The sequence below is a fragment of the Phoca vitulina genome, unplaced genomic scaffold (genome assembly GCF_004348235.1).
Source record: "Phoca vitulina isolate PV1807 unplaced genomic scaffold, GSC_HSeal_1.0 scaffold10, whole genome shotgun sequence".
Taxonomy (NCBI): domain Eukaryota; kingdom Metazoa; phylum Chordata; class Mammalia; order Carnivora; family Phocidae; genus Phoca; species Phoca vitulina.
In genome coordinates, this window is record NW_022589713.1 from 18,800,191 (window position 1) to 18,826,407 (window position 26,217).

The 26,217-nt window shown below is 45.2% G+C and overlaps 1 protein-coding gene across 5 annotated transcripts; it reads left to right on the forward strand.

Annotated features, from left to right (window-relative positions):
* The first annotated feature begins 4,969 nt into the window (after positions 1 to 4,969).
* NME9 (NME/NM23 family member 9) lies at positions 4,970 to 26,217 on the forward strand. 5 transcript variants are annotated; one of them, XM_032408628.1, is made up of 12 exons: positions 4,970 to 5,102; positions 5,458 to 5,494; positions 10,673 to 10,730; positions 13,796 to 13,899; positions 14,678 to 14,749; positions 16,650 to 16,766; positions 18,061 to 18,136; positions 20,110 to 20,192; positions 20,487 to 20,579; positions 21,757 to 21,911; positions 23,200 to 23,336; positions 25,464 to 26,217. In XM_032408628.1, exons 2-12 carry the CDS (start codon positions 5,462 to 5,464, stop codon positions 25,526 to 25,528), a joined length of 993 nt encoding a protein of 330 aa, XP_032264519.1. In that variant the 5' UTR covers positions 4,970 to 5,102; positions 5,458 to 5,461; the 3' UTR covers positions 25,529 to 26,217. The 5 variants fall into 5 exon arrangements, with proteins under 5 accessions (XP_032264519.1, XP_032264515.1, XP_032264516.1 ...); XM_032408624.1 differs by lacking the exons at positions 4,970 to 5,102; positions 10,673 to 10,730; positions 18,061 to 18,136; positions 20,110 to 20,192; positions 20,487 to 20,579 and having other exon boundaries at positions 5,128 to 5,494; XM_032408625.1 differs by lacking the exons at positions 4,970 to 5,102; positions 10,673 to 10,730; positions 18,061 to 18,136; ... (1 more) ...; positions 20,487 to 20,579; positions 25,464 to 26,217 and adding an exon at positions 24,136 to 24,309 and having other exon boundaries at positions 5,128 to 5,494.

Sequence of the window (26,217 nt, forward strand, 5' to 3'; positions counted from 1 at the left end):
AATGATGTTGAGCATCTTTTCATGTACCTGTTAGCCATCTGTGTGTCTTCTCTGGAAAATATCTATTTAGATCCCATGTCCATTTTGTAATCGATTGCTTTTTGCTATTGAGTTGTATGAGTTCTTTATATATTTTGGATATTAACCCCTTATCAGATACATGATTTTAAATATTTTCTCCCATTCAGTAGGCTGCTTTTTCATTTCTCCCATTTGGATGGTTTCCTTTGCTATGCAGAAGCTTTTTATCATGATGTCATCCCACTTATTTATTTTTGCTTTTGTTGCTTTTTTTCTCTTGTTGTCAAATTAAAAAAATAATTGCCAGGACCTATGTCAAGTTGCTTACTGCCTATGTTTTCTTCTAGGAGTTTTATGATTTCAGTCTTACATTCTTTAATCCATTTTGAGTTAATTTTTGTGTATGGTATAAGAAAGTGGTCAAGTTTCACTCTTTTGCATGTGGCTGTCCAGTTTTCCCAACACCATTTGTTGAAGAGACTATTCTTTTTCCCACTCTATATTCTTGGCTCTTTGTCATAAATTAATTGGCCATATATGCATGAGTTTATTTCTGAGCTCTCTATTTTGTTCTATTGATCTGTGTGTCTGTATTTATGCCAATACCAAACTGTTTTAATTACTATAGCTTTGTAATATAATGTGAAATCAGGAAGCAGGATGCTTTCAGCTCTGTTCTTTTTCTTTCTTTTTTTTTTTTTTTAAAGATTTTATTTATTTATTTGACAGAGAGAGACACAGCGAGAGAGGGAACACAAGCAGGGGGAGTGGGAAGGGAGAAGCAGGTCTCCTGCTGAGCAGGGAGCCCGATGCAGGGCTCGATCCCAGGACCCTGGGATCATGACCTGAGCCGAAGGCAGACACCCAACGACTGAGCCACCCAGGTGCCCCAGCTCTGTTCTTTTTCAAGATTGCTTTGGCTATTCTGAGTTTTTTGTGGTTCCATACAAATTTTAGGATGGCACACGGCAGGGCAGAAAGAGAGGTAGCTAGCTCTCTGGCTTATTCTCATAAGGGCACTAATTCCATTCACGAGAGCTTTGCCTTCATGACCTAACTACCTCCCAAAGGCCTCACCTCCAAATACCATCTCATTAGGATTAGGGTTACAACATATGAATTTTGAGGGGACACAAACATTCAGTCCACAACACTATACAACAGTAGTCAAGACAGTGAAGTACCAGCATAAGGATATATAAATACATCAGTGGGATAGACCAGGGAGTCCAGAAAGAAACTCACACTTATAACCAATTGATATTTGACAAACATGCCAAAACAACACAATGGAGTAAAGCAAAGTCTTTTCAACAAATGGTACTTGCACAACAGAAATCCATATGGAAAAGAAAAAAAGAAATTTGACTCCTACCTCACATCTCATAGAAAAGGTAATTAGAAGTAAACTGTGGAACACCCATTCACAAAATGCAGCAAAAACAAGGAACAAAATATTGATACATGCAACAACTTAGATGATTCTCCAGGGAATTGTGCTGAGTGAAGAAAAGCCAATCCCAAAAGTTTACATGCTATATGATATGATCTATATATCATTTTTTAAGTGACAACATTTTAGAAATGGAGGACAGAATAGAGGTTTTCAGAAGTTAGGGGGAGAGATAAAGGAGAGAGGTGGGTGTGGCTAAAGGGCAACACAAAGAATCCCTGTGTTCAGGATCCTAACTACGGTGGTGGATACATGAACCTACACAGATGATAAAATTAAAGACACACACACACACACACACACACACACACACGAATACAACTAAAACTCAGAAAATCTGACTAAGACAGGTGGATTGTATCATTGTCAATATCCTGGATGTGATATTAGGCTACAGTTTTACAAAATGTTACCATTGGGGAAACTGGGCCAAATGTACAAATGGTTCCATGTTATTCTCACCACTACATGAACCTACAATTATCTCAATAAAAATTTCATTTAGAAAATGAATTTGAGATGGATCATAGGCTTAAATGTGAATTTTTAATAAGTCCTGTCATGATAACTTTTTTATAATTCCTAGGAGAAAATAAAGGGAATATCTTCATGACCTGGGGGTTGGAAATCCTTAGGAAAGGAAAAGATTTCTTCAACAGGGCAAAAACCCCCAATAAACATAGAATAAAAACTGACAAATTAAATTTCATCAAATTAAAAATATCTCTGGTCATTAAAGCCATCCTGGTCACATGGAGCTGGCAGATGGGGGCAGGGTGTGGGGGGTTCAGAGGTAGCACCCAGCACTGCCACCCTGATGGAGGAAAACTAATGGAATGGCTCCATCTGGCTGCCAGGGCTGGGGGTAGCCACTGTGAACTTTGCGGGGGAAGCTGCCTCTCAGCGACAGTCCTATGCTGTGAAGAGAGGATGACACCTCAAGCAATAATGGCGTGACTATCAACAAAATTTGGAAGACGTTATCTCTCTCCACCACATTCCTGAAATGTAGGTATTATACTCCCCATTTTAAAGACTAGGAAACTGAGTCTGAGGAAGTTCAAGTAAGGTTCCCAAGCTCACACAGCTTGTAGGTGGTGGGTCCAAGGACCCAACCCACGTCTGTGAGATTCTAATGTTCCTGGTTCTACTCCTCCTTGCTGCCTTCCTCAGAGCCAGTCATAGTAGGGACACGCTGGTATTTATGGAAAAAAGAAACCATAATATCCGGAAGCAGAGAGGTGTCAATATGTATACATTCTTACCAGCTAACATGAAAACTGGAAACTATTTGGTTTTGTGATTTGCTCTTAAAGTGAGTAAGTTCATTGTTGTTGCACACAGTCACGACACAATTCTAAGTGTTTAAATAAAGAAAATGCCCCTGGCATCCAATTTGGATCACAGAAGGGTTTCCCTTGAGTAAACCATCATCTTGTGGTAATAAACATAACTCGCAGGAGAAAGAATAATTTTTGTTTGTTTTTTCAATCTTTCAGACACCAAAACACAGGAGTAACCTCTAAAGTTAGAAGTTTTTGCATTAAACAAAAGCAAAACAAACAAAACACCTTTCTTAGAGCAGGACTTTTGGGCAACGCAATCCAATTACTGATGGATATCATAAAATATGTAAAAGATGGAACTTTCATTAAATCAAGGTGTAAAAAGCTGGGGTGATCCATTTGGGAAAAATTGAGGAGGCTCTATATTGTCCAAACTGTACACTTTTGCAAGTAAAAAGGGTTGCTATTAATAATTGCACAGGACAACATGTATAAAGTCAGGGCGTAAAGACATGTGGTCACCCTAAATTTGTTCTGTGGTTTAATTTGGCAAAGATGTGACTACATTTTATGGTGGAGACCAACCAGTGGTGAGAAATCGAACCCTTTCAAAAAGAACAAAAAGTATTTTTCAGTGTCCTGGCAGTATTTTTTAGTGTCCTGACTTGAATTTTATTTTGGAAATGAAGTTCTAAGGGAGATTTCAAACCATTCAAGAGCATGAGTAACCACCACTCAGTGGCAACAAACATCACTTGCATTTAGTAGACCCAATTTGCAATGCTGTGTCTTACAGACACCCTGTATGGATGTGCCTCAGTTTGCTTATTCATTCACCTATTTAGGACATCTTGGTTATTTCCAATTTGGGGTGATTGTGAATAAATCTGCTATAAACATTACATACAGGTTTTTGTGTATACCTAAGTTTTCCAATCAATTGGATAAACCTGCAGGAGCATCATTGCTGGATCATACAGTAAGACTACATTTAGCTTTCTAAAAAACTGCCAAACTGTCTTCCAAAGTGGCTGTATACCATTTTGGATTCCCACCAGCAATAAATGAGAGTGTCTACTGCTCTGGTGCTCTTCACCAACTTTTGTGAACCAATATTGTCAATTTTGGGGGTTTTAGCCATTCTAATAGGTGTGTAGAAGTATCTCATTATTGCTCTAATTTGTAATCCCTAATTTATTTATGTCTATGATCCATTTTGAGTTAATTTTTGTAAAAGGTGTAAGCTCTGTGTCCAGATCCAATTATTCCAGCACCACTTTTTTGAAAAGACTATCCTTTCTCCATTGACTTTCCTTTGCCCCTTTGTCAAAGATCAGTTGACCACATGAGTATGGGTCTGTTTCTGGGCTCTGTTCTGTTTCTCCCTCTGCCCCTCCCCTCTGCTCATGCTCTTGCTTGCTCTCTCTCTCTCGCAAATGAATAAATAGAAAATCTTAAAAAAAAAAAAAAAAAGCAAGGGGAGCTGCAGAGGGAGAGGAAGCTGAAGGCAGACACTTGATGACTGAGCCACCCAGGCGCCCACCACTCCTTTATTTTTTAACTTATCTGTGTCTTTATATTTAAAGTGAATTTCTTGGGGCAGCTGGCTGGCTCAGTCTGAAGGGCATGCGATTCTTAATTTTGGGGTCATGAATTCGAGCCCCACGTTGGAGGGTAGAGATTACTTAAATAGATAAAACTTAAAAAAAGAAATAAAGTGAATTTCTTATAGACAACACACAGTTGGGCCTTTTTTTTTTTTTTAATCCATTGACACTCTGTCTTTTAATTGGTATAGACTATTCATGCTATGTTGGTAATTGTTTTCTATTTGCCCCACTTGACTTTCATACATAATTTTGAATTTATAATTGTGTATTCTTTGTTAAAGGGAATCCCTTCAGATCCCTCAACACCCGGAGCCACCCCTGGCTGGCATGCAGTAAGTAACAACAGAAAAGCTGCACACCAGCTCTGGTTGGGCTGGAGGTATGCAGGGCTTCGGGGAGGCAACTGTCCAGTACCTGAGTGCACAGGGTCTCTGCTTGCTGAGTCCAAATGCCCCTACACTGACAAACGCATCAGCCAGCGAGAGCGTCCCTATAGCACAATTCGGCTTGCAAGGGGGCGGGACTCCCTCCCGCCTTTCTGCGGGCCCGCGGTGGGCGTGGCTTACGTGTACGCTTGTTTATTACCTGGACGACGAGGCCCGCGCTGTGTTGCCCTGACGACCGTGGCTGGGTCTCTGCCGACTAGGTTGGAAACTCGCGGCAACTTGAGGACCGTGTAGCTGTCGAGGGATCGTTCGCGGTGGCTCGGTTTCCCAGGAATATAGTGCAACAGTAGGGATAACAGGGTTCTGTGGCCTTTTCCTGTCCGAATTCCTCGGCAGGCGCTCCGATGCCTGAAGGGCTGCATCGCCGGGCTCCCCCACTCCATGCTGGGAAGGGGCTTTGCCGAAAACCGCCTGGCGAGCCACGACCCTGCGGGCGGCAGGCTCCGCTTCCCACCCCCCACCCCGTGGTGTTCATTTTGCATCGGGGCATTTATTTCGCTGCCACTTATGTTTACCTTAAAGGGACGGGGGCTTTGTCTGAAGGAGGCTCTGGGTTTGCTGGTTTTCGCAGCGGTTTGTCTCCAGGCTGCTGTTGGGAACAGTCAGAACCCGAAGTAACAGGGCTTCTGTCTTCTTTGCAGAGCCATGGGAAGCAAGAAGAAGGAAATTGCCCTGCAGGTAAGCCTCAAGGGGCTCTTGCTTCCAGCACTTGGTTGGGGGTAGGGGTTGAGGAGTGGAAAGAAATGTATAAAAGTGGTATTATTTGCTAGCAGTACGTGACAGACAGTGTTCTCAAACTTGAATATTGTACCCTTCCATCTTAAAGGGGAAAAAAAAACAACAAACTTATCTCGACCCCCAGTGACAATTTTTTTTGTGCCCTTAAATATAAGCAAACATAAAATGGGGTATAAGCTCTTTATGCTTATAGTGCTTATTCAAACATAACCCAAACATGAATTAAAATAAAACTAAAAGCGCAAGAAAATATGAACAAGTACAATTCGATACTGACATATTTTTTGTTGAAATATAAACGCGGCTTGCTTCGAGAATATGATGTAGGGTTCTTTTGAGTTTGGGCATGCGTCCGTAACTACATGCTCTCTGGAGACCCAGTTCTCCCACCACTGCTCTTTGCAATCATTTGCTTATTCAACAAATATGTTTTGATATTTTACGTGCTGCACATTGGTTGTATAGAGTGCTTTACTTCATTTGCACCTGGAACAAATGACTCTGTAAGCCCCCATCTGCTTTGATTCCTGATCCCAGACAAGAGGGAGTGTTTTATCATAAGCAGATCATCTGGATGATCTGTAATTTGTGCACATTTTAAAGCAAACTTTACAGTGTCTCATAGTCAGTTCAGCCCATCTGGAAACATGCTCAGGCGCCCCCTGCAGAGTAGAGTGGCAGTGGTCTTGAGAGACCTGATTTCTCTTTCATTGTCCTTGGTGGCACCAGCACTTTACATGTGAATTTCCAAAGCCTAATGATTTAAAAGGGGAGAAAGCAATGTCACTGTAAGGGTAGCATGTACTAGGAGAGGGTGGGAAGAGCTTTGGACTGAAGGTCTGAAGACCTGATAGAGTTCTTGACTCTTCTCTTAGTCAACTCGGAGACTTGAGATCAATCACATAACCTCTCTTGCTATAGCTTGCCCATCTGTAGAATGAGTGAACTATCCCTAAGGGCCTTCCAGCACTGGTGCTCTAGTACTCTGGAGTTATGAAACTTTTCATACGTCTTCATTCTGTCTGTAAATAAATTCTAAACACCTGGACTTACTGCTTTGTGAATGATTTCCTCAACCTCCCTGAGACTCCATATCCTTTATGCAAACAGGAAGGATAATACATAGCCTGCGGAGTTATTGCGATGAGACTCCTTTAGGGATTTCAAGGCTGGACTGATTGCTGTCTGTGGTGGCTCTAAGATTTTTGCCCCATATGATTATCTTTTCATCTGTCTATGCCTTGTATCTCCTTTGGGATAATATTTTTTGGTGATTTCACAAAAATGTTATTTCCCAGAGCTCTGAATTCAGTTTGGTACTCCAAGTAAGTACTCCCGATTGCTGAGGGATGTGCATGGAGACATCTGTGTGAACATTGCCTCTCTACCAGGTCAGCTCCTTGAAAGCAGTGCTGTAGGGTTTGCAAGCCCAGGAACCCTGTCCTCTCTTTGACTAAGACTATTTCGGGCTTCTTCTGTGACTGAGACAGAAATCACAGGACATCAAGAGACAATCTGGCCAGAATGTGCCACGCATTCCCCATTCATTCCCGACCAAATGTAGGGCTTAGTGAAGTCCAGACATTTTCCATACTCTCCTGATCCTGGCCCATTCCTAGGAGCGAGATTCTTTAAGTGTTCGGAGTCCCTGCCCCATAGCTGGTGAGGCTTATCCCACGACAGGGGTGTACCACAGAGAGTTGCTACTGACGGACCAATGAGCCACCGGAAGCGACTGTTATGAACCATCTGTCACCTTCTTCAGGACTACAGTTGTGAGCCCAGAATGACGTTGGTCCAACTCTCTTAGATCCCTCAAGGCATCAAGAAGAAGACTCTTCCATTTTTTCTGTTTTTTCATAGAAACAAAAAGTATGGAGATATGATCTCTTTAGAAAGATGGATCTTTAGTAGAAGATTGCAGATGTTACATGTTTCCAGCCCTTTTAAAGGAACAAAGGCCTTAGCATACCTGTATTAAGAATGAGTGATCATTGCCATGGTCTTTTAATTTTTATAGTTTTAAATTAGCCCCACCCAAACTTACTAATTACAAAGTAAAAGAGAATAATTTCACAGTGCAGGAGACTGACAGAGCACCTTAATCAAGTGATCCAAGTGAACATGAACAATAAGGGGCAGATCGAAATTGCGTGTCACCTGATAGGATGCAATGAGAGAACACTCTTCTGCTTCTCTGACACTCCACCCAAACCAATTCCAACGAATCCAAAGATGCACAGCCTGAATCTAATCAGGAAACATCAAACACACCCAAACCAAGGGACATTCTACAGAATAACCCTCCCATAGTCGTCAAGAATGACCCTGAGGTCATGAAAATCAAGGAAAGACTGAAGAACTATTCCAGACTGAGAGAGACTAATCTGGTACATGATTCTGACGAGATCCTTTGCTATTCAGGACATTATTGGGATGATTGGTAAAACCTGAATGGGACCTGAAGATGGCAGAGTAATAATATATCAGTGTTTATTTCCTGACTTTGATGGTTGTATTGTGGTATGTAGGATAATGTATTCAGAGATAATGGGATATCAAGTTAGTAATTTAAATCCAAATAATTTCAAAATAATTCAAGTTATTTAATAATTTAAATAATTTCAAATAATTCAAGAAGTTCTTTATACTGTACTTGCAAATCTTCTATAAGTTTGAAATTGTTTCCAAATAAAAACATTATTCAAAAATGTACACTATTAATAATGTGCTATGTATAACATAATATGTATTTCTCCTTAAATTTAATTTATGATGGAAACCAGAATACTTTATAGATAAGAGAAAAATGTGAAGAAATGGCAATAAACTCAACTTATTATTTCTGATGTAGATGTTTGGAAATACGTAAAAAAGATGTGCAAAACTTAGACACCAAAAAGTATGAAACATTGCTAAGAAAATTAAGGAAGATTCAATAAGTGATGAGAAACATAATGTTCATGGACTGGAAGACTCAATGTTGTGAAGATTCAGTTTTTTTCCAAATTGATCCATAGATTCAATGCAATCCCAATTAAAATCTCGAGTTTTTGTAGAAATTGACAAGCTGGTTCTAAAAAAATAGAAATGCAAAGGATCAAGAATAGCCAAACATGTTTGAAAAAGAAGAACAAATATGGAAGCCCCACACTGCCTGATTCCAAGACTTATTATAAAGTTACAGTAATTAATAGAATATGGTGTTGGCAAAAGAATAGAAAATAGGTCAATGACACAGAAGAGAGTCCAAAATAAACCCATGCTTATGTAGTCAACTGGTTTCAACAAAGGTGCCAAAGCAATTTAATGAGAGAAAAAAAAAATCTTTTCAAGAAGTTTTGCAGAAAAAACTGTACCTCTACATGGAAATAAAACTAACCTCAATCCTTCCCTCACAATACAGGCAAAAATTAATTTCAGATGGCTCATGGACTTAAATGTGAAAGCTTAAATTATAAAGCTTCTAGAAGAAAATGGGAGAGCATCTTTGTGTATATACGTATATATACACACAATCTAATAATAAAAAGGGCAACAATCCAGTAAAGAAAATGGACAGACCAATGGGCACTTCTCAAAGAAGATAAATAAATGGCTGATAAGCACCCTAAATAGTGATTATTTTAATAATAAATACCTCTTTTAGTAATTTTAATAATAAGCATTATTTAATAATAATGCTTAACACCATTAGTCATCAGGGAAATGAAATTACAACCACAATGAGATACCACTACATTATCATTAGTGTGGCTAAAATCTAAAAGACTAATATCATTATATTTTGGTAAGAATGTGGAGCAAGCAGGACTCTTATACTTTGCTGATGAAAGTTTAAAATGGTATAATCACTTTAGGAAAAGCACGGGCAGTTTCTTATTAAACTGAACATAACATTTACCCTATGTCCCAGCAATGCCACTCCTAGAGTATTTACTTACTGAAGACAAATGAAAACGTGAGCACAACAAGATTTAACAAGAATGTTCATAAGTGGGGCGCCTGGGTGGCTCAGTTGGTTAAGCATCTGCCTTCGGCTCAGGTCATGATCCCAGGGTCCTCCTCAGCAGGGAACCTGCTTCTCCCTCTGCCTCTGCCCCTACCCCTGCTCACACAGGCTCTCTCTCTCTTCTCAAATAAATAAAATCTTAAAAAAAAAAGAGTGTTCATAAGTCGTTATTTGTAATAACCCCAAACTAGAAGTAACCCAAATATCTATCAAGCAAATTATGATATAGTCATACAATGAAATATGCTCAGGAATAAAACTGGACAAACTACTGACACACAACCACACAGATGTATCTCCCAAAATACCCTGGATGGAAGAAGCTAGCACAAAATAATATGTGCTGCACTATGCCATTTATAGGCAGTTTTAGAAAAGACACATCTATTGTGACAGAAAGCAGATCAGTGTTCACCTGGGGTGAGGAGCGGGGCTGACCGGGAGGAGACAGAAGAACTTTCGGGGATGACGGGAAAGTTCTGTATTGTGATAGGGGTGTGGTGACCTGGGTTGTGTGCATTTGCGAAAACTCGGCGAACTGCAACACTTTAGTTCTGTGTATTTCACTGTATATAAATTATATATCTCCAGAATACGTAAAAAGATCAAAATAAAAAACGAATGAATACCTCTCTGTATATGAATCTAGATAAATGTCAAACTGGATTTGAGTGAGAACAAAAATTGCAAAAAGATCTCTATAGTATGATATTATTTATGTACATTTTATGGACACAAAACAATTTTATATATTATTTTTTTGGACGAGCAACAAGAAAAAATTATTTTAAAAAAATGACTGAGATTTTCTTAGGTTAGCAGTTATTCGTGGGGATTGGAGGCAGGAAGAGACAGGAGGAGAAAGGCAGATTGGGGAAAGAAGACAGCTTGAGCTGTATTTGTACCTATTTCAGAGAGTGAGGAAGAGAGGAGGAGGGGAGGGAGGGAAATGGGGGGGGAGGGAGGGAAGTCGGGGGAGAGGGAGAGAGGGAGGGAAGGGAGGTAGCAAGAGGTAGGTAGGTAGGTAGGTATCTGGAGCAAACACATCAAATCCTTTCCCCAACCATGCCCTCAGTAATACAGACTTTGTTCTTCTTTGATGTTAGGTTAACATCAGCACCCAGGAGCTTTGGGAGGAAATGCTCAGTTCCAAAGGACTAACTGGTAATCTCAGATACGTTTTTAGATCCCTCCTTTTCAAAGTTGCTACATGGCATACTGAACCAGGCAGAGAAAAGCTGCAATGAGCACCATTTTCCTATCTTGAGTTTCCTAAATGAAGAACCAGGTCATTTCTTTGTGCGTGTGTATCTATCCAACTTGCACATCTGTTAGTACGTTCAGCTCAGGAAAACAGTCAGTACTGCCGGGTAACAGGGCTCCCTTGTCTCAGAGCTGACTGTCCGACCCAAGGGTTGTTTGGTGTGAAGGAATGAAAACCTCTTCTGACTACCTGAGGCATAAAGGGGAATGTGCCGGAAGGAATATGGGGATCTCTTGGAACTCAGGGACTGGAAGGAGAGCTAGGCATCCCAAGGGGCTGGAACCAGGAACTGCACCGTCATTAAGATCCAGCATAGCCACTGTCCCTTGGGCCTCCTCGTCCCTATCCTCTTGTATGTTATCGATTGCAATTTACTTAGTAGTTTTTAAAAAAATGAACATTTATTTTTTTTTAAAGATTTTATTTATATATTTGAGAGAGCGAGAGAGTACAGAGGGAGGAACAGACTCCCTGCTGAGCAGGGAGCCCGACACAGGGCTCGATGCCAGGACCCTGAGATCAGGACCTGAGCCGAAGGCAGACACTTAATCAAATGAGCCACCCAGGCGCCCCAAAAATGAACATTTCTTATCCCACAGTTTCTGTGGGGTTGGAATCCAGGTGTTGCTTCACCTCTGGTTTGGGGTGTCTCTGGTTTGGGGTCTCTCACCAGGCTGCAGTTAAGGTGTAAGACAGGGAATGTCAAAGCTCAACTAAAGTCCAATTTGCTTCTAAGCTCGGTCATGTGGCTCTGACAGATCTTAGAAGGTCATTTCCAACTTCATTCACGAGGCTGTTGGCAGGACTCCGGGCCCTGCTGGCTATTAAACAGAGACATCAAGTTCTTGCTATCAATTTCTCCATAAAGCTACTTGCAACACAGTAACTTTCTTCCCCAGAGGAAGGGGGCAGAGGGGGAGGGAGAGACATATGCAAGTCAAAGTCTTTCTGTAGCTGAATCTGAAAGTGACATCCCATTGCTTTGCCCTACTCCATTGTTAGAAGCCAGGCACTAGGTCCGGCCTGCCCTCAAGGGCACGGGGTTACATCCCAGGAGGCAGGACTCCCCCCTGGTCTCTTAGAGGCTGCCTGCCACACCTGCCACTACAGTTCCTTTCTCGTTTCATTGACTGTGCTTAGCTCTGGGCTCCCTTCCTCTCTCTGTATCTGCTCAGTTCTTCTCCCTACAAACACACCTGCTCGGCCAGCTTGTGTCTGCTCTTATCTCTCCCCATGTGTGAACGTGCACACACACACGTGCACACACACCTTTTCATTTTCTCTGCCATTTCTTTCCTCCCCGATGTCTTCTCTGTTTTCCTTTGTAACTCTTGATACACTTCCTCTCCAGTCCTGCTCTCTGCCCCATAACCTGTGAAGTATACCCTTGCCCCACCACTGCTCAGAGAGCCAGGGACTACGAGGGGAGATAGGAAGCTGAACTATGGGTGCAAATCCTGCAGAGATTGGTAGCTAATTGGGTCCCATTTTTTCCCCAGTGGGGGTGTGAACCTGCTTTCCTTGGTGGGCCCAAACACAGGCCCTTGAGGTCTTCAAAGACTTTTTCCTGGCTTGACCCAAATGCCTTCCTCCCCCATTACACCTCCCTGGTGTATTGAAATCCCCAGGCCCCTCAAGTGTGAAGCTGTTATCCTCAGCGAAACCCGGAGCTTTGTCCTCCACGTGGGTGCCCAGGAGGCCCAAATCTGTCTCCGTCTCTGCAGGTACCTGGTTGCCTTTGAAACCACTGGCCTTAGATTAGATTCTCTTGCTCGAACTGGAAACCCAGCATGTCTAGAACAGAGCTTTCCCGCAAATGATCTCTCCCTGCCACCACCCAGTTCTTTTCCTCTGCCAGGCTCCAAGGTAGAGTCCTTTCCACACCCACGTGACTTTCATCCCCGCCCCCCCCTTTCCCTTCCCTTTCAAAGTCTTGTGGATTCCTCCCTTCCTTCCCTCCCACCCCCACTAACCCCCTGTGCCTGGCTTCCTCATCCCTCCCATACCCAACTTGGTTCTCACTTTCTCCCTGCAAAACTATGTTGCTTGATGAAACTAACCAACACTCCTGAATCCATGCATCTTGCTTCTTTCCTGGAGTAGTTGAAAGAGCATGCACTCAGACTAACCTGGGTTTAAAACTAGATTCTACTGCTTGAGAATTTAATTTTTCTTTTGTACCTTGGGTTAGTTACTTCACGTCTTTGAACTTCATGTCTTTGAACTTCACACAGTCTAGCACTAGCTGTGTCGTCATGATGGGGCTGGACACGTCCTGCATGTATCTGGTACACATGTGTTGGCTTAGCTTGCTTCGCTTTCCCACAGGCCCTGGGGCCTCGTGCAATCAGACGAGAGGGTTCCCTCAAGCCCTGTCCTGGCACACTCCATAGACTGGGACTGACAAAGAAGAAAGTAGCCAAGTTACCATCTAGGTCTCTATCAGGTACACTTTTCAGGAGAACAATGTTGATTTTATAAAGTAAATAAAACTCCCCTTTACCCAAAGAAGTGGCTTTTAATCTATCAGGGGAAAATGTCAAAACTGTGTTTATTATCAAAGCAGCTAAGAGTTGATTGTGTGCTGACAGGCCGCCTACCGTGACCTCTTTTAGAATAGATAATTTTAGTACAATTCAAATATTTATTGAGGGCTACTCTGTACCAGCCTGGCCGTGAACGTAGCCTGAAATGACTGCAGGTAAAAGATCCGTAAAGAAAACTGTTTTCTACCACACTTATTTCATTCTGTTTAGAATTCAGAATCCTGCAGTTGTAAGAATAAGGGGTGGCTGTGTTTCCATGCTCGACCCTATTCCAAGGGGAGAATAAATCCCTTGAACCATTAAATAACCCTGCAAACAGACGTGCACTGGAGAGGAGTTAGAGTTTGCAGGTATAAATTTTGCCTGACATGGTGAGTGCTAGTGACCGCTGAATGTTCCTGCTTCTTGGTTCCACACAGTTGTTGACGTCTATCAAGGCTGGTGTGGGCCCTGCAAACCCGTGGTGAGCCTCTTCCAGAAGATGAGGATGGAGGTTGGCCTGGACCTTCTGCATTTTGCATTAGTAAGATCCTCTCTCAGCTGAATGTTACACGACACTGTAAAATAATTAAACATTTAAAATCAGGGACAGGAAGCATGAGCTGCCTTTTTTCCAGATCATTGAAAAGGCATCGGTTGTGAAATTTTGGGTCATCAGTTATGGTGCTTTATAGTTTCTTTAGAGATAAAAGATTCCTACCCCACCCCTAGCCCCCGACAGTCACTCTGAGCTCCGGCATCTCTTGACCCTGTGCACAGGGAAGGTGTGCACGTCACCTGACACGCGTGCTCCTTCTGGCTCATGAACACTGGGGACTCTGAAGTCTTACTCTCAGAGCACAGAGTTCCAAGATTTTTATGCTGTCCTCCATCATGGGGAATTTCTGGCCAATATTTCCTTGGATGAATGTATGGAAATGGGAATAAATTCCAGAGAAGTGTGCGAGAGACACTCGGATTAGAGGTTCATAGGCGGAACACAGGAGAAAATTCACCCACGCTGACCTCTCAAGGACTCTGCACTTTCTTCATGGGGAGTCAGTTCTGACCCTTCTGGGGAGGGCGTGTGGCAGCAATGCCTGCCCCCGCACAGGGCTTCTCAGACACGGAAGGCAAACTGTGTGTGGAGAGGGGGTGTGTGTGTGTGAGTGCGCGCGTGTGTGTGTGCGTGCTGTTTATGGGGTCTATGTGTGTATATGTGCGGTGTGTGTCTGTGTGGGTATTGTCCTGTGTGGTCGCCCACCATCATGCCCCTGCGTCCCCGGCACCCCAGGCCCCTCCTGACAGCTTGTTTTCTCTAGGCAGAAGCAGATTGTCTTGATGTCCTTGAAAAGTACCGAGGGAGGTGTGAGCCGAACTTTCTGTTTTATGCAGTAAGTACATCTGCAGAACCAGACCCAGAACTATTGCAGATCATCAGGGTTCCGCTAGAGGCGTCTCCCTGAAAGTCACCAAGAGGCTTCACTGATCCAAACAAGGGATTGTTTCCTCCTTGACTGCATTTGTTATCTGGGGTAAGGAGAGGCATACTTAAGTCCTGGTAATGCAGGTCCCTGCCTCGAACGGTGGCACGGCTCGCTGGCGGGGAGGCCCGGGATGACACAGCTCCCGAGGGTCACTCTGGACTCAGCAGCCTTGCTGATTGGCTGTACATGGGAAAGAATGGGAGTCACTCAAAAGCGTCTGCTCCTTCTGGCTCATGGACAGAGCACAAGGTTTCAAGATTTCTATCCTCCGCTCTGTAGAGGGAAGCTTTCAGCACACATACTCTAATGGGGTAAACAAGCTCTGCGTTCACTTTTATTTAATCGTAGGATGTGAAGATATGTTTACAGAAATTCAGAAATGAAAGGGACTGTTGAGGAAAACCAAGTAGTTCCGTGTTTTGAAAGATAGTTTGGATGTCTTGGGGTGTGACATCCACGCTCTGGCCCCATGCCCCTCCGGGCCCACTGCCTCACACCTGGCTTCCTAGCTTAGGTCACCTGCCAGGCTCCAAAGGCTTGTGACAGATACGCTATTCCTGACTGCAGCCCGTCCTCATCCAGTCAGGGGAAACTGAGACCTACCCGCCCACCTCTCCTGACAGCCAGGCCAGGGTTGTTCACTTCGGAAACCTGCAGATTCCTGCCCACGGCACTACAAGTATCACGGATTGGAAGCCTATGGCAAACATTATTTGGGTGTTCTTTTTTTTTTTTTTTTTAAACATTTTATTTATTTATTTGAAGAGAGAGACACAGCGAGAGAGGGAACACAAGCAGGGGGAGTGGCAGAGGGAGAAGCAGGCTTCCCGCAGAGCAGGGAGCCCGATGCGGGGCTCGATCCCAGGACCCCAGGATCATGACCTGAGCCGAAGGCAGACGCTTAATGACTGAGCCACCCAGGCGCCCCTTGGGTGTTGATTCTTGACAGAAGACTGGAGTTAGATGCTGAAACATGGGTGAGGATGGAGGGAGAAGTGGGAAGGAGCCAAAGTGACAGTGGGCCACAGGCGCAGAAATGCGATCGCTGCCACAGGGGTTCGCTTGCTTGAGCCTGTAGTGATGAAGGCATAAATCACACTGGACTGTGTGGGAGCAGGTGCCAAGGCGGCGGGCTCCATCACAGCCTCTCACCCTGTGGTGGGCCCCCTGTGGGGCGGGGTGGGAACGGGGGAGGGCCCACTCTCCACCAGCTTCTGTGAGTAATAGGCAGAGACTGACTGCTGGGAAGGTTAAAGCCGAGACTCAGTGGCCCCAAACACCACCTCCACTGTGAATGAAGTCTCCTCTGACCCCCCCGGACGGAACTGGGAATCCATTCTTGCCCTGAATGCCAAGCATCCTGTATGTTCCCCCTCTTAAAGTGATGATCTTACTCTATTGTAATTGTTTCTTTGATATGACCACCTCTCTCCCCACTTGGCTTCCCGTTCCCTGAAGCAGGCAACTCTGGCTTTTCATGGTGACTGTTCATATTCTTTGCCTCTGTCTTGGGGCTTGGCAGAGTAAGCGCTCAATAGGTATTTGTCAAGTGGACGAGCCATGTCTAGGCCACCCTTAGTCACCCACAACTTCGTTGCCCTGCTCCTCCCTTAACTAACTCCCTGTTTCCCTGGAGGCAGCTCTGAAAGGAGAGGCATGGGGTAGAAGGCAGAGCAGTGGATGGCGGCCTTGGCCTTGGGCACACGCCTAAGCAAAGCTCTTGGACACTCGCTGGCCCTTCAAAGAGATGAAGATCTGTGAAGAAGAGTTCAAGCGGTTTGGGTAGCGCGTGTGTTCTGTGTTCTAGGGGGGAGAACTGGTGGCAGTGGTGAGAGGAGCCAACGCCCCGCTGCTGCAGAAAACCATCCGAGAGCAGCTGGAGGCTGAGAAGAAGGTGCTGGCCGAAGGCCGCAAGCGAAAAGTGGTAAGGAGTGCTTCCACCAGCGCCGAGCTCGGTGTCTCCCGGTCCCACCAATCTTCCTGGAGCGCTCAGTGGCAAGTGCCATTAAATGCCCACCCGAGGGCTCGGGGAGGCAGTGCCCACTAGGACATACATGCATTTTATTTTGGATTTTATTTATTTGACAGAGAGAGAGACAGTGAGAGAGGGAACACAAGCAGGGGGAGTGGGAGAGGGAGAAGCAGGCTTCCCTCTGAGCAGGGAGCCCGATGCGGGGCTTGATCCCAGGACCCTGGGATCATGACCTGAGCCAAAGGCTGATGCTTAACCAGCTGAGCCACCCAGGCGTCCCATACATGCATTTTAAAAACTCATTTTAAAAAGTCGCCCCCTTCATCCAGAGCACTTGAACTTCTCTTACCCGTTTCCCGTTCATCCCCTGCTTCAATTCTTAATAGGGGTTTCTGGAACCCTGACAATATGTTCAGAAATGAAGATAAAGTTATGGAGTAGAGTAGTGGGTAGAAGTCAGCCTCACCGTGAGCTCTCTCCGGGTGATCTGCCCTCGCCTCCCATACCTGAAAGTTTTACTTGTGATCCCCGAGGGATCGTTTAATTTAGAAATTAAGCCCTGTCATTCACACGAGCAATAGGATCAGCATGGCTTGTGATTTTGATAAATTATTTCTATGACAGCATCGACTACAAGTTTCTCACAAAAATTTGGCTGCCATTGAACACTGACACCACCTCAGATAGAGAGAGGCATTGCCTGGTGCTTTGAGCTTCTGTCCAATGAGCCTTACGTTGTTCAGTATTCATTGTTCAAGTTTTCATATTCACTTCCAAATAGTGAAGCCCTGTTTTTATAGAATGGCTTAGAATCCATATTTTTCTCCGAAAATCACACCTGCTTGTGCCCCCTCCAGGGGGAGATGATGTCTGTCTTCACGACTAACGTTGCCCGGGGGAGCCAGTTGATAAGTATCTCCTTGTATGTCACTTCTTCCTTTGTCTTCTGGCCAACTCCCTACTTCATCTTTTCTACTTGATGTTTGTGGAAATGGGCCGAATCTAAACCTTAAAGTCAGCATGGATTTCCTTGTCTTCGAACACCCTCACCTCCACCGTCATCCGGCTGCTAAAAAGGATCTTGTAAAGTTTCCAAGGCTGATGCTCTTGACCCCCTTTTCTTGGCTCTGCATTTCAGGCCTTTGCTTTTTTTTTTTTTTTTTTGGCTTCTGTCGGTTGCTGGAGGTCTTTGTGGTAATTTTAATTAGCTAACTACTTTCTGTTCATGACCCATGTGTTGCTCTAGATTAGAGACGAGGCTCTGTCTGATGAAGATGGATGCCTCTCCCATGACAAGGACAATGGTGAAGATGTGGACGTGGGTGAGTATAGAACCAGTAAGCAAGACAAAAAGGCAAAGCATATGAGTCATCAGTGATTTGGGCAATCTGAACTCTGGGAAGATTAACCGTGAAACATTCGGTTTCCAGTCACCGGACTTCAAACATACTGTGCCCAATCTCCCTTCTGCCCTTTCTTGACATTGTAGGTACTTTTTGCAGCTTTCTGATCATGCTCAAGTATCACAAGTATGACTTTCAGGGCTATTACCCCACATTAGGAAAAGCCCCACTTAATAAAAAGGAAGGTAGAATTTCAAGTAATGATGCTGATGTTTCCTTAGTCTTCATTTGAGCTAAAGAGCTCATTTCTTTTTTTCACCTTTTTCTGAAGCGTCCAAAAGTCAGGAGTCCTGGGCGTCATAGTTCTTCCTGAACCTCTACTATGGGAAGAACAACTTGACCTGACAGCAGGGAAGCCAGAAGTTAGAAGGTGGCTTGTGACAGTAACTGAGACTCTAGGGGAAACCAGCATTAAGTTCAGGAACCGAGTTGGAAGGAGAAGGAAGATTTTTATTATTGTGTGAAGCAGAGAGGCTGTTTATTCGTGGGGGGATAATGAGGACTGTTTGAGTTTGGATTCTAACAAGGAAAGAGGCACAGTTCAGAGAGCAAAAACACTTCACGTGTGAAAAAATCAGTGTTCTGTCCTCTGCAGGAAACATTTGTTACCTCCTTTTTTGGATGATCTCCTCTTCCCTCCTTCATTATCTCCTCTCAAATCAAGTCTCTCCACCTAGAAAATAACCTAAAAGCCTGCCCTTGCCCTTAGCCTTCCTTCCCTCCATGCCTGAACTTCCTGAGCTCCCATACTCCTTGGGCACCCCTCACCTTCGGCTCCTGCCCGACCTGCTCCCTGGTGCTCATGGGGCACCACTGACCTTGGTGGCCAAATCCAACACACAGTGTCCAGTCATATCCTACAGCCTCTGAGGACTTGGATGATGTTGACGGTGCCTTCCTTCTCCAAACCCTCGTCTCTTTTGGTTTCTGAGATGTCATGACCTTTCTCGTTTTCCTTCTACGTCTCTGGCCTCTCCACAGCCTCCCCTTCATTGGCCTTTTCTCATTTCCTCCCCTTTCAAGCTGGAATTCTCTGGGCCCTGATCTGGCCTCTTCTCTTCTCACCCCGCGCCTCTAGGGGTTCTCATTAATGGGTCAACGTATAAGGGATTCATTTTAAGAGTCCCTTAAAGACTAAGGATTCATGGGACATTAGAAATAAGAAAAATGGATAGATTTGTTGCTTAAAATGATTCACATTTTTGCAGTACACAAGTTTTTGAGATTTTCAGAGTAGGAAGTTCTCCTCAAACGCAGATGTTGTCATGTTTCATTGCCACACAACTGATGTAAAGGTTGAAAACAGAAAATAGGCTATGGGGGGTACAGAGTCTGTGGAGAGTGTAGGAAGCTCACCAAGGCCAAGCTGATACAAACAGGAGTACAGTAGGGCTGGGCTTATGGACTGGACACCGCGCCCCCTACAGGCCTGAGCAGGGACTACAATCACGTGCCACCTCCCGCGTCACCAGAGCTGATTGGACCTATGGGCACTGACCAAAGGACAGCCATCAGGACACTGTTCAGGGAGCTTTGACTGGTACCTTGGCTCCACACAACGAACTGGCCAGTCTGATCTTCTCTCAGGAGAACGTGCTGGTGCTGAAAAGTCATACAGACTCAGGGCCTGGGGCAGTCATTACTGCCCATATGCCAGAAAAGTTAAAAAGAAGCTCTGGCGAAGGAGCCAGTGGAGTAAGAGAACAGAGTAGACAGCAGCTAGAGGCTCGGAGTCAGGGGAGGTGACAGGAAGGCACGAGAGAGGCCAGGCCCGTGTTGCCTCTGTTCCAGCTCTCCCCAGCTCCAAGCTGACTCTTCTAGTTGTTGCTGGAGCTCTGCTCCTGAGTAGTCTCTGATCTCCTCCCTGCTCTCCCTCCCCACCCCTACCCCAGCTTCATCAGGGAAGACCTGCACCTTGGCCATCATTAAGCCAGACGCAGTGGTCCACGGAAAGACTGATGAGATTATTATGAAGGTAAGAGAGACAACGCTTCCCGGACAGACTGCCCTCATGTCTCCTCTGCTGGAAAAGCAGGGGCGGGGCATCAAACAACAGTGTGCTAGTGGGAAAAGGAGGCTTCTGAGGAGCTCCAACCAAAATTCTAGTTAAGTCAACGAAACATTTTAAATCCGTTTGGGACAGATACGATGAGGATGAGGGTCTTCGCTGCTTTTAATGTTATCTTTCCCATTATCTTTTACTTTTCAGCACATTTGAATGTGGATTTGGGCTTGATTTACCCTTTCACAACATATGTATATTTTACAGATCCATGAAGCCGGTTTTGACATTTTAGCAAATGAAGAGAGAACCATGACAGAGGCAGAAATGCAACTTTTCTATCAACACAAAGCTGGGGAGGTCAGCTCATCTGCTTCCACATGTCCGACACACTCTCATTTCTTTCTCTTTCTCCAACATTATGTTTATAGATTGATGTTAGTTTGGGAGAAAATCGAGTATTACGAAGAACAAGAACATGAACAGCAAGAAGGCCGTGAATTTGCTCTCAGAATAATGATTATAGTGTGTATCAAGTAAAAAGTTCTTTGGTTGCAAGAAGAGATTTTGATTCTAACTTAAGTAATCACATAAAGAATTTATTGGAAGGATACTCCATAGCTCCCAGAACTGAAGAAGATAGTTGAAGGAGTTGAACAAGAAGGTGTTGGGGAGAAGAACCAAAACAGTTGGGGTGCCTGGGTGGCTCAGTCGTTAAGCGTCTGCCTTCGGCTCAGGTCATGATCCCAGGGTCCTGGGATCGAGCCCCACATCGGGCTCCCTGCTCCGTGGGAAGCCTGCTTCTCCCTCTCCTACTCCCCCTGCTTATGTTCCCTCTCTTGCTGTGTCTCTGTCAAATAAATAAAATCTTAAAAAAAAAAAAAAAAGAACCAAGACAGTTGTAGGGACCTTAGGAGCAGAATCCCATGAACAGTCACTTTAGGTGCTGCTGTTGGACAGCTCAGATTCAACCACTTTCCACGTGCTTCTGCTTCTGACTCCCCTACTTGGGATGGAGGCCTAGTGGACCTAGCTTGGTCATAGCCCCACCTCTCAGGTGAGGTGTGTGTGTTTGGTGGGGTTGGAGGGGATGGAGGGGCATCATGGTTGTCAGCCAGACTAGGCCAAGTGAAATGGGGAAGGGCTACTCCCCAAAGGAAAACCAGAGTACTGCTACTTGAGGCAGCAGGAAGGGTTGCAAGGCCTTGCAAAAAATAAGTCTTAGCTACATCGCACCCCATGGTTACCCAGCATCCACATGGTTTCCACACACGTCCCTACCTAACTTGTTATAGTCTCTCACCCAACCCCAAACAAGTCAATTCAAAGCCTCATTTTCCTGCCTTTGCCTTTATCTGGGTTCTCTGCGTGTGGCTGGTCATCACCACCACCCCTCCCTGGGCCCTCCATGGGCATGCTGGCCTGTGGCAAGGCTGCTCACTGAGCCCCTCCCTTCCTGAGGGTGGGATGGGCCCGCTGACCCACTATAGGCCCCAGGACCCCTGCCCTGGGTCACCGTTTCCTCTCCCTGTGCTAGGAGGCATTTGAGAAGCTGGTACATCACATGTGCAGTGGACCGAGCCACCTCCTGATCCTCACCAGGCCTGAGGGCACGGAGGACGTGACCGCTGCCTGGCGAACGCTCATGGGGCCCTGTGACCCTGATGTGGCAAGGAGGGAGCAGCCTGACAGGTGATGTTACCAGCTGTGTTCTTTTCATTTATCTCAAAACCTAGGAAGCCAAGAGCCCTGCTCTATATTCAGCCCCAAATCCCCCTTTTATGTATATTTGGAGAGACTCTGACCTCTTTGTTATCTATTTGAGGAGGCCCTGCTATCTTCACCCTCTGATCCAGTCCTACAGTTAAGAGGGTTCCATAGTGTGGTCCCAGAAAACACATGCAACACTCATCCAGGAAATATGGATTGCAGGGCCCCGGTAAAGTCTGCCAAGTCAGAGACTCTGGGCAGGGCCTAGGGATCTGCATTGTAGACTCAACTCTCTCCACTCTCCTCCCCACCCAGGGTGTTCTGAGGCCCCCTAGAGTCTGAGCACCTGGTTCTGCACTCTGCACTAGGCTGCCTTGGCCCTGTATTTAGCCTGGCATCGCCAATGCCAAATTCACTGTGTCTTGCCTTTGAAGCTGAGAGAGCCCCAGCCACCAGGAAAGAAATGAGCAAGAGACTAAGTAACTGCAGTTGTACCCTGCAGTTGTAGGGGGCCAGAACATTCATACGTGGGACTAGTAAGACAGCCTAGGGTTCAGATCCTAGCTAACCACATACTCAGATAAGTCCTTTCTCTGAGCCTCAGTTCTCTTATCTGTAAAATGGGGTTATGACACCTATCCTGGGATGCCACTGAGTGTTGTTAAGAGCACTTCCTAGGGCCATGCATTAATCTCTCTGTGCCTCAGTGTCTTCATCTGAAAAATGGGTACTACAATGCCTCAGACATTGATGTGAGGATTAAATGAACATATGTACTTACGTATGTATGTGTATATATGTATATATACATATGAAACACTTGGAACAGTGCTTAACACAAAGGAAGCCCTGGCAATATTAGTATTATCTTATGCTGTTATTGAGGAATTAATGATGCACACCCTCGAGCTCCTGGCAGGGTGCTAGTCCCTGGTAGTGATAGCAACAGAATGGGAGCTCCCGAGCTTGCGCCGTGACTCGTGCGTATTTAAACTGAGAATCATGACAGAGTGTCCTTCACAGAGCTGTGGTGCAAATGAAACGGGATCATGTATGTGAAGTACCTGGCAACCTGCCCAGAACACCCAACATCACGATGGAATAGATGTCAGCTACTGTCCTTGTTGTTCTTGGCATTTCCAACGGAGAGAAAGCCATTTCACAGAAACGCGGGGTGCTAACTGGTTGCTGGTGCCCATGTTGCCGGAGAGCAAAATGTTTCTTTGCAAATGAAACGATTGTTTCTTGTGCATTTTACCTATGTTCGCAGTCTCCGTGCTCAGTTCGGCACAGAAATGCCCTTTAACGCAGTCCATGGAAGCCAGGACAGAGACGCCGCCAGCCGGGAACTGGCATTGCTCTTCCCCACGTTTAAGTTTTCAGACGAAGTTCTAGAAGCCTCTCTGGGTAAGTCATCAAGGCCGTTTTGGTTCTTTATTAAATCTGCAGTGAGTATTTGGCGGGGGTTGATAATAACTATGTGGTAACTGAGTCTTCAATCTAAGAAGGTCCTATTTGAAAAAGAGGGGCCATTATATAACTTTAGTAGCAGTCCTGATCTGTTTTGTGTTTTCACAGAGTAATGATGTTGCTTTTTAATACTTCATTACCTTTTTTTTTTTTTTTTCCTGCATTCTTACTTTGGAGTCATATTTTCATTGCAAAGTTACTTTGCATTTTCTTGTGGAAACCACTGGGAAAGTGTAACTAGCTTTCTAGAACCCTGCTTCAAAGCCACTTAGAGGCCAGAGGTCACTTCCTCACTTCCTCTGTGCTTCACACACCCCACGCCAGGCCCTTGGTGGGGCTGCTGGGCAGTGGAACATTATACAAAAGGGCCCTGAGCCTGCTGTGACTCTTGTATCCCTCAGCCCCCACATTTTGGGAAAAGTGTGCTAGGTCATCTCCACCTCCAAATCTGGGTGAGAAACCCAAGGGGTCCAGAGTGCATGTGACTTACCCCACTCCACAAGTAGAACTAGGCCTGGCCTATGATGCTCCTGCTGCCGAGTTGGGTATCCGTGATCTGAGCTTGAGGTGAGGTGGGAGGGGCCAGGGGGTGAGTATCCTGGGAAAAAGCAAAGGATGTGAGGGTGGGATTCCTGGGAGAAGGCTGCATGTAGATCTGAAATGGTAACAACACACTTGTGCACAAATGTTTGGGTTTTAATCAATATATTTACCTAAATGTTTGCTATGTTCACAGTCTCCTCAAGATCTGAATCCAGCTGAGTAAGAATAGGTGGCCTGAGGGCAATGGAAGATGGCACAGGAGCTGGCCCATGCCGGCCCTCATTTAATCCTTGTGGCTGCCTGCTGCCAGCTGAGGGGCAAGCTGGGTGCAGCGGTGGGGTGTAGAGAGAGCATGGGAAGTGTGGCATTATAGGCATCAAAAAGACCCAGTTTGACTCATGCAAGTGTGTGCTGTGGTTCTTCAAAGCCATTCCCCTGCTGGGAGGAAATCTCACTCTGGTGACCAGGGCCCGCTTTCCTCGAGGGACCTGCCCTCAGAGAGCGCCCCTGATGCATTTCCTTATGTGTCCAGGGTCATGGCACATCTTCATCCTTTGGGGGGCGATTGGAGACAAGTAGAATAACTCAGGGCCAAGTCTGGGGAAGGAGGAGAGTGGCCCGGCTGGGGAATACTCATCGGAGCTACTGAGCAGAGTGTTGGGAGATCCCGAGCCTGACATTTGGACCCCAGGTGATAATGAGCAAAGGGGACAGTTCCACAGGGGTCTGAGCCCAGGCACATTCCAGGGATAAATACCCAGCCTCCTGAGAGCATGATTCTGAAGCAGGCTTGTCGGGGTGCTGATGTGCTGCTCATTTGTTTGATGTGTCAGTCCTCCTCAGTTGTCAGGAGCACAGTGTGCTTCCAACTTACCCATCACTGTCTCTGCTAAGGGTCAGGGCTCAAGGGCACTGGAGACAAGACCATCCTGGGTTTGAATCCTGGCTCCGCTAGTTGTCAGCTGAATAGCCTTGGGAAAGTTACCTTTCTGGGCCCCAGGTCCCTCATCTGTGAAATGGAGATATTGACAGACCCATTATTAGCCCCGTATGACAGACCCATTATTAGCCCCATAATAACATCTCCACAACAGGGATCTTCCTCACAGGGCTGTTGTGAAGATGGAAGGACACAAAGGATATTGAAGTTCTTAGCCTGGGGCCTGACACATATTAAGTCCTCAACAAATTACTCATTCTCCTGATTTTTTTTTTAAAGGTTTTATTTTTAAGTAATCTCTACACCCAACGTGGGGCTCGAACTCACAACCCCAAGATCGAGTCTCATGCTCCATCAACCAAGCCAGCCAGGTGCCCCTCATTCTCCTAATTTTTAATTCCTGGTCTGGAACACACGTATTAGGACCTTTCTCTGCTGTCCCTTCCACCCTGACCCCTCACTTCATTGTCTGTGATGTACTTAGATCCCCTTTTCCTGCTGTTTTGTGGATGGTGAGTGGGACAGAGGATGGGCACAGGGCTACGTTTCAGAAGTCCTGCAGAACATCTGTTGTCCCACAGGCCACGAGACTGAAGGAGCGGCGGGCCCCACCGAGGCACGTCGATTCCCTGAGGACATGGACTGAGAGGCTGGGTTGCTCTTCCGGAGCATGTGACCAGGGGCAAGGCCACGAGATGAAATGTCAGTGCATTCGAATCAGCTGCACATAGGAAAGCTCCAGAATCGGAACTTACTCTTTTCAGCACCAATACTTTTTTGGTTTAGCTATGTCTCATGAACAATAAGAATAGTATATACTTCGTTGCCTTATTAAACAGTATATAGAATACATAGTTTTTTGCTTTTGTTTTTTGCTACCTCTGGGATTTTATAAAATAAATGGACATCCGTTATTTTACCCTGGCATGATATGGTGACATCTCAGGGGATACTGAGTTACACAGGACAGTGTTGCCCCAATAATAAATCTACTTTGTGGACTAAACAAGTTTAAAGTTCAAGTTGGTAACTATGAACTTGAAAACAGTGCAAAAAGATTGGCTATAACACTTCCAGGCATATGGACGTGGAGGCAGATAGAAATTGGCTTTAATCTTCCTGCTGCCTACCCAGTCACGGGGACAGTCCTGCAACGCTGCCCAGTTGGCCACCTGAGGTTCTCCATGAATCAGGCCATGTTCATAAAGAAATGCTTGGGAGTTACATTTGGAACCAGGGTTCATCTGATTTTCTTGATGCTCCCTCCCCCCGTTTCTTTGGTTTCTGATTCTGGCTACTGCCTAATTTTAAAGTCTGAGAGCTCCCAGTGGAGCC

What these genes read in the sequence shown, in the direction of transcription:
- NME9 (XM_032408628.1), top strand. Translation starts at nt 5,462, where the DNA reads ATGGGAAGCAAGAAGAAGGAAATTGCCCTGCAG. An exon ending in CTGATGAGATTATTATGAAG is followed by an intron (nt 20,193 to 20,486) that starts GTAAGAGAGACA and finishes TATATTTTACAG; the next exon opens with ATCCATGAAGCCGGTTTTGA. An exon ending in AGTTCTAGAAGCCTCTCTGG is followed by an intron (nt 23,337 to 25,463) that starts GTAAGTCATCAA and finishes GTTGTCCCACAG; the next exon opens with GCCACGAGACTGAAGGAGCG.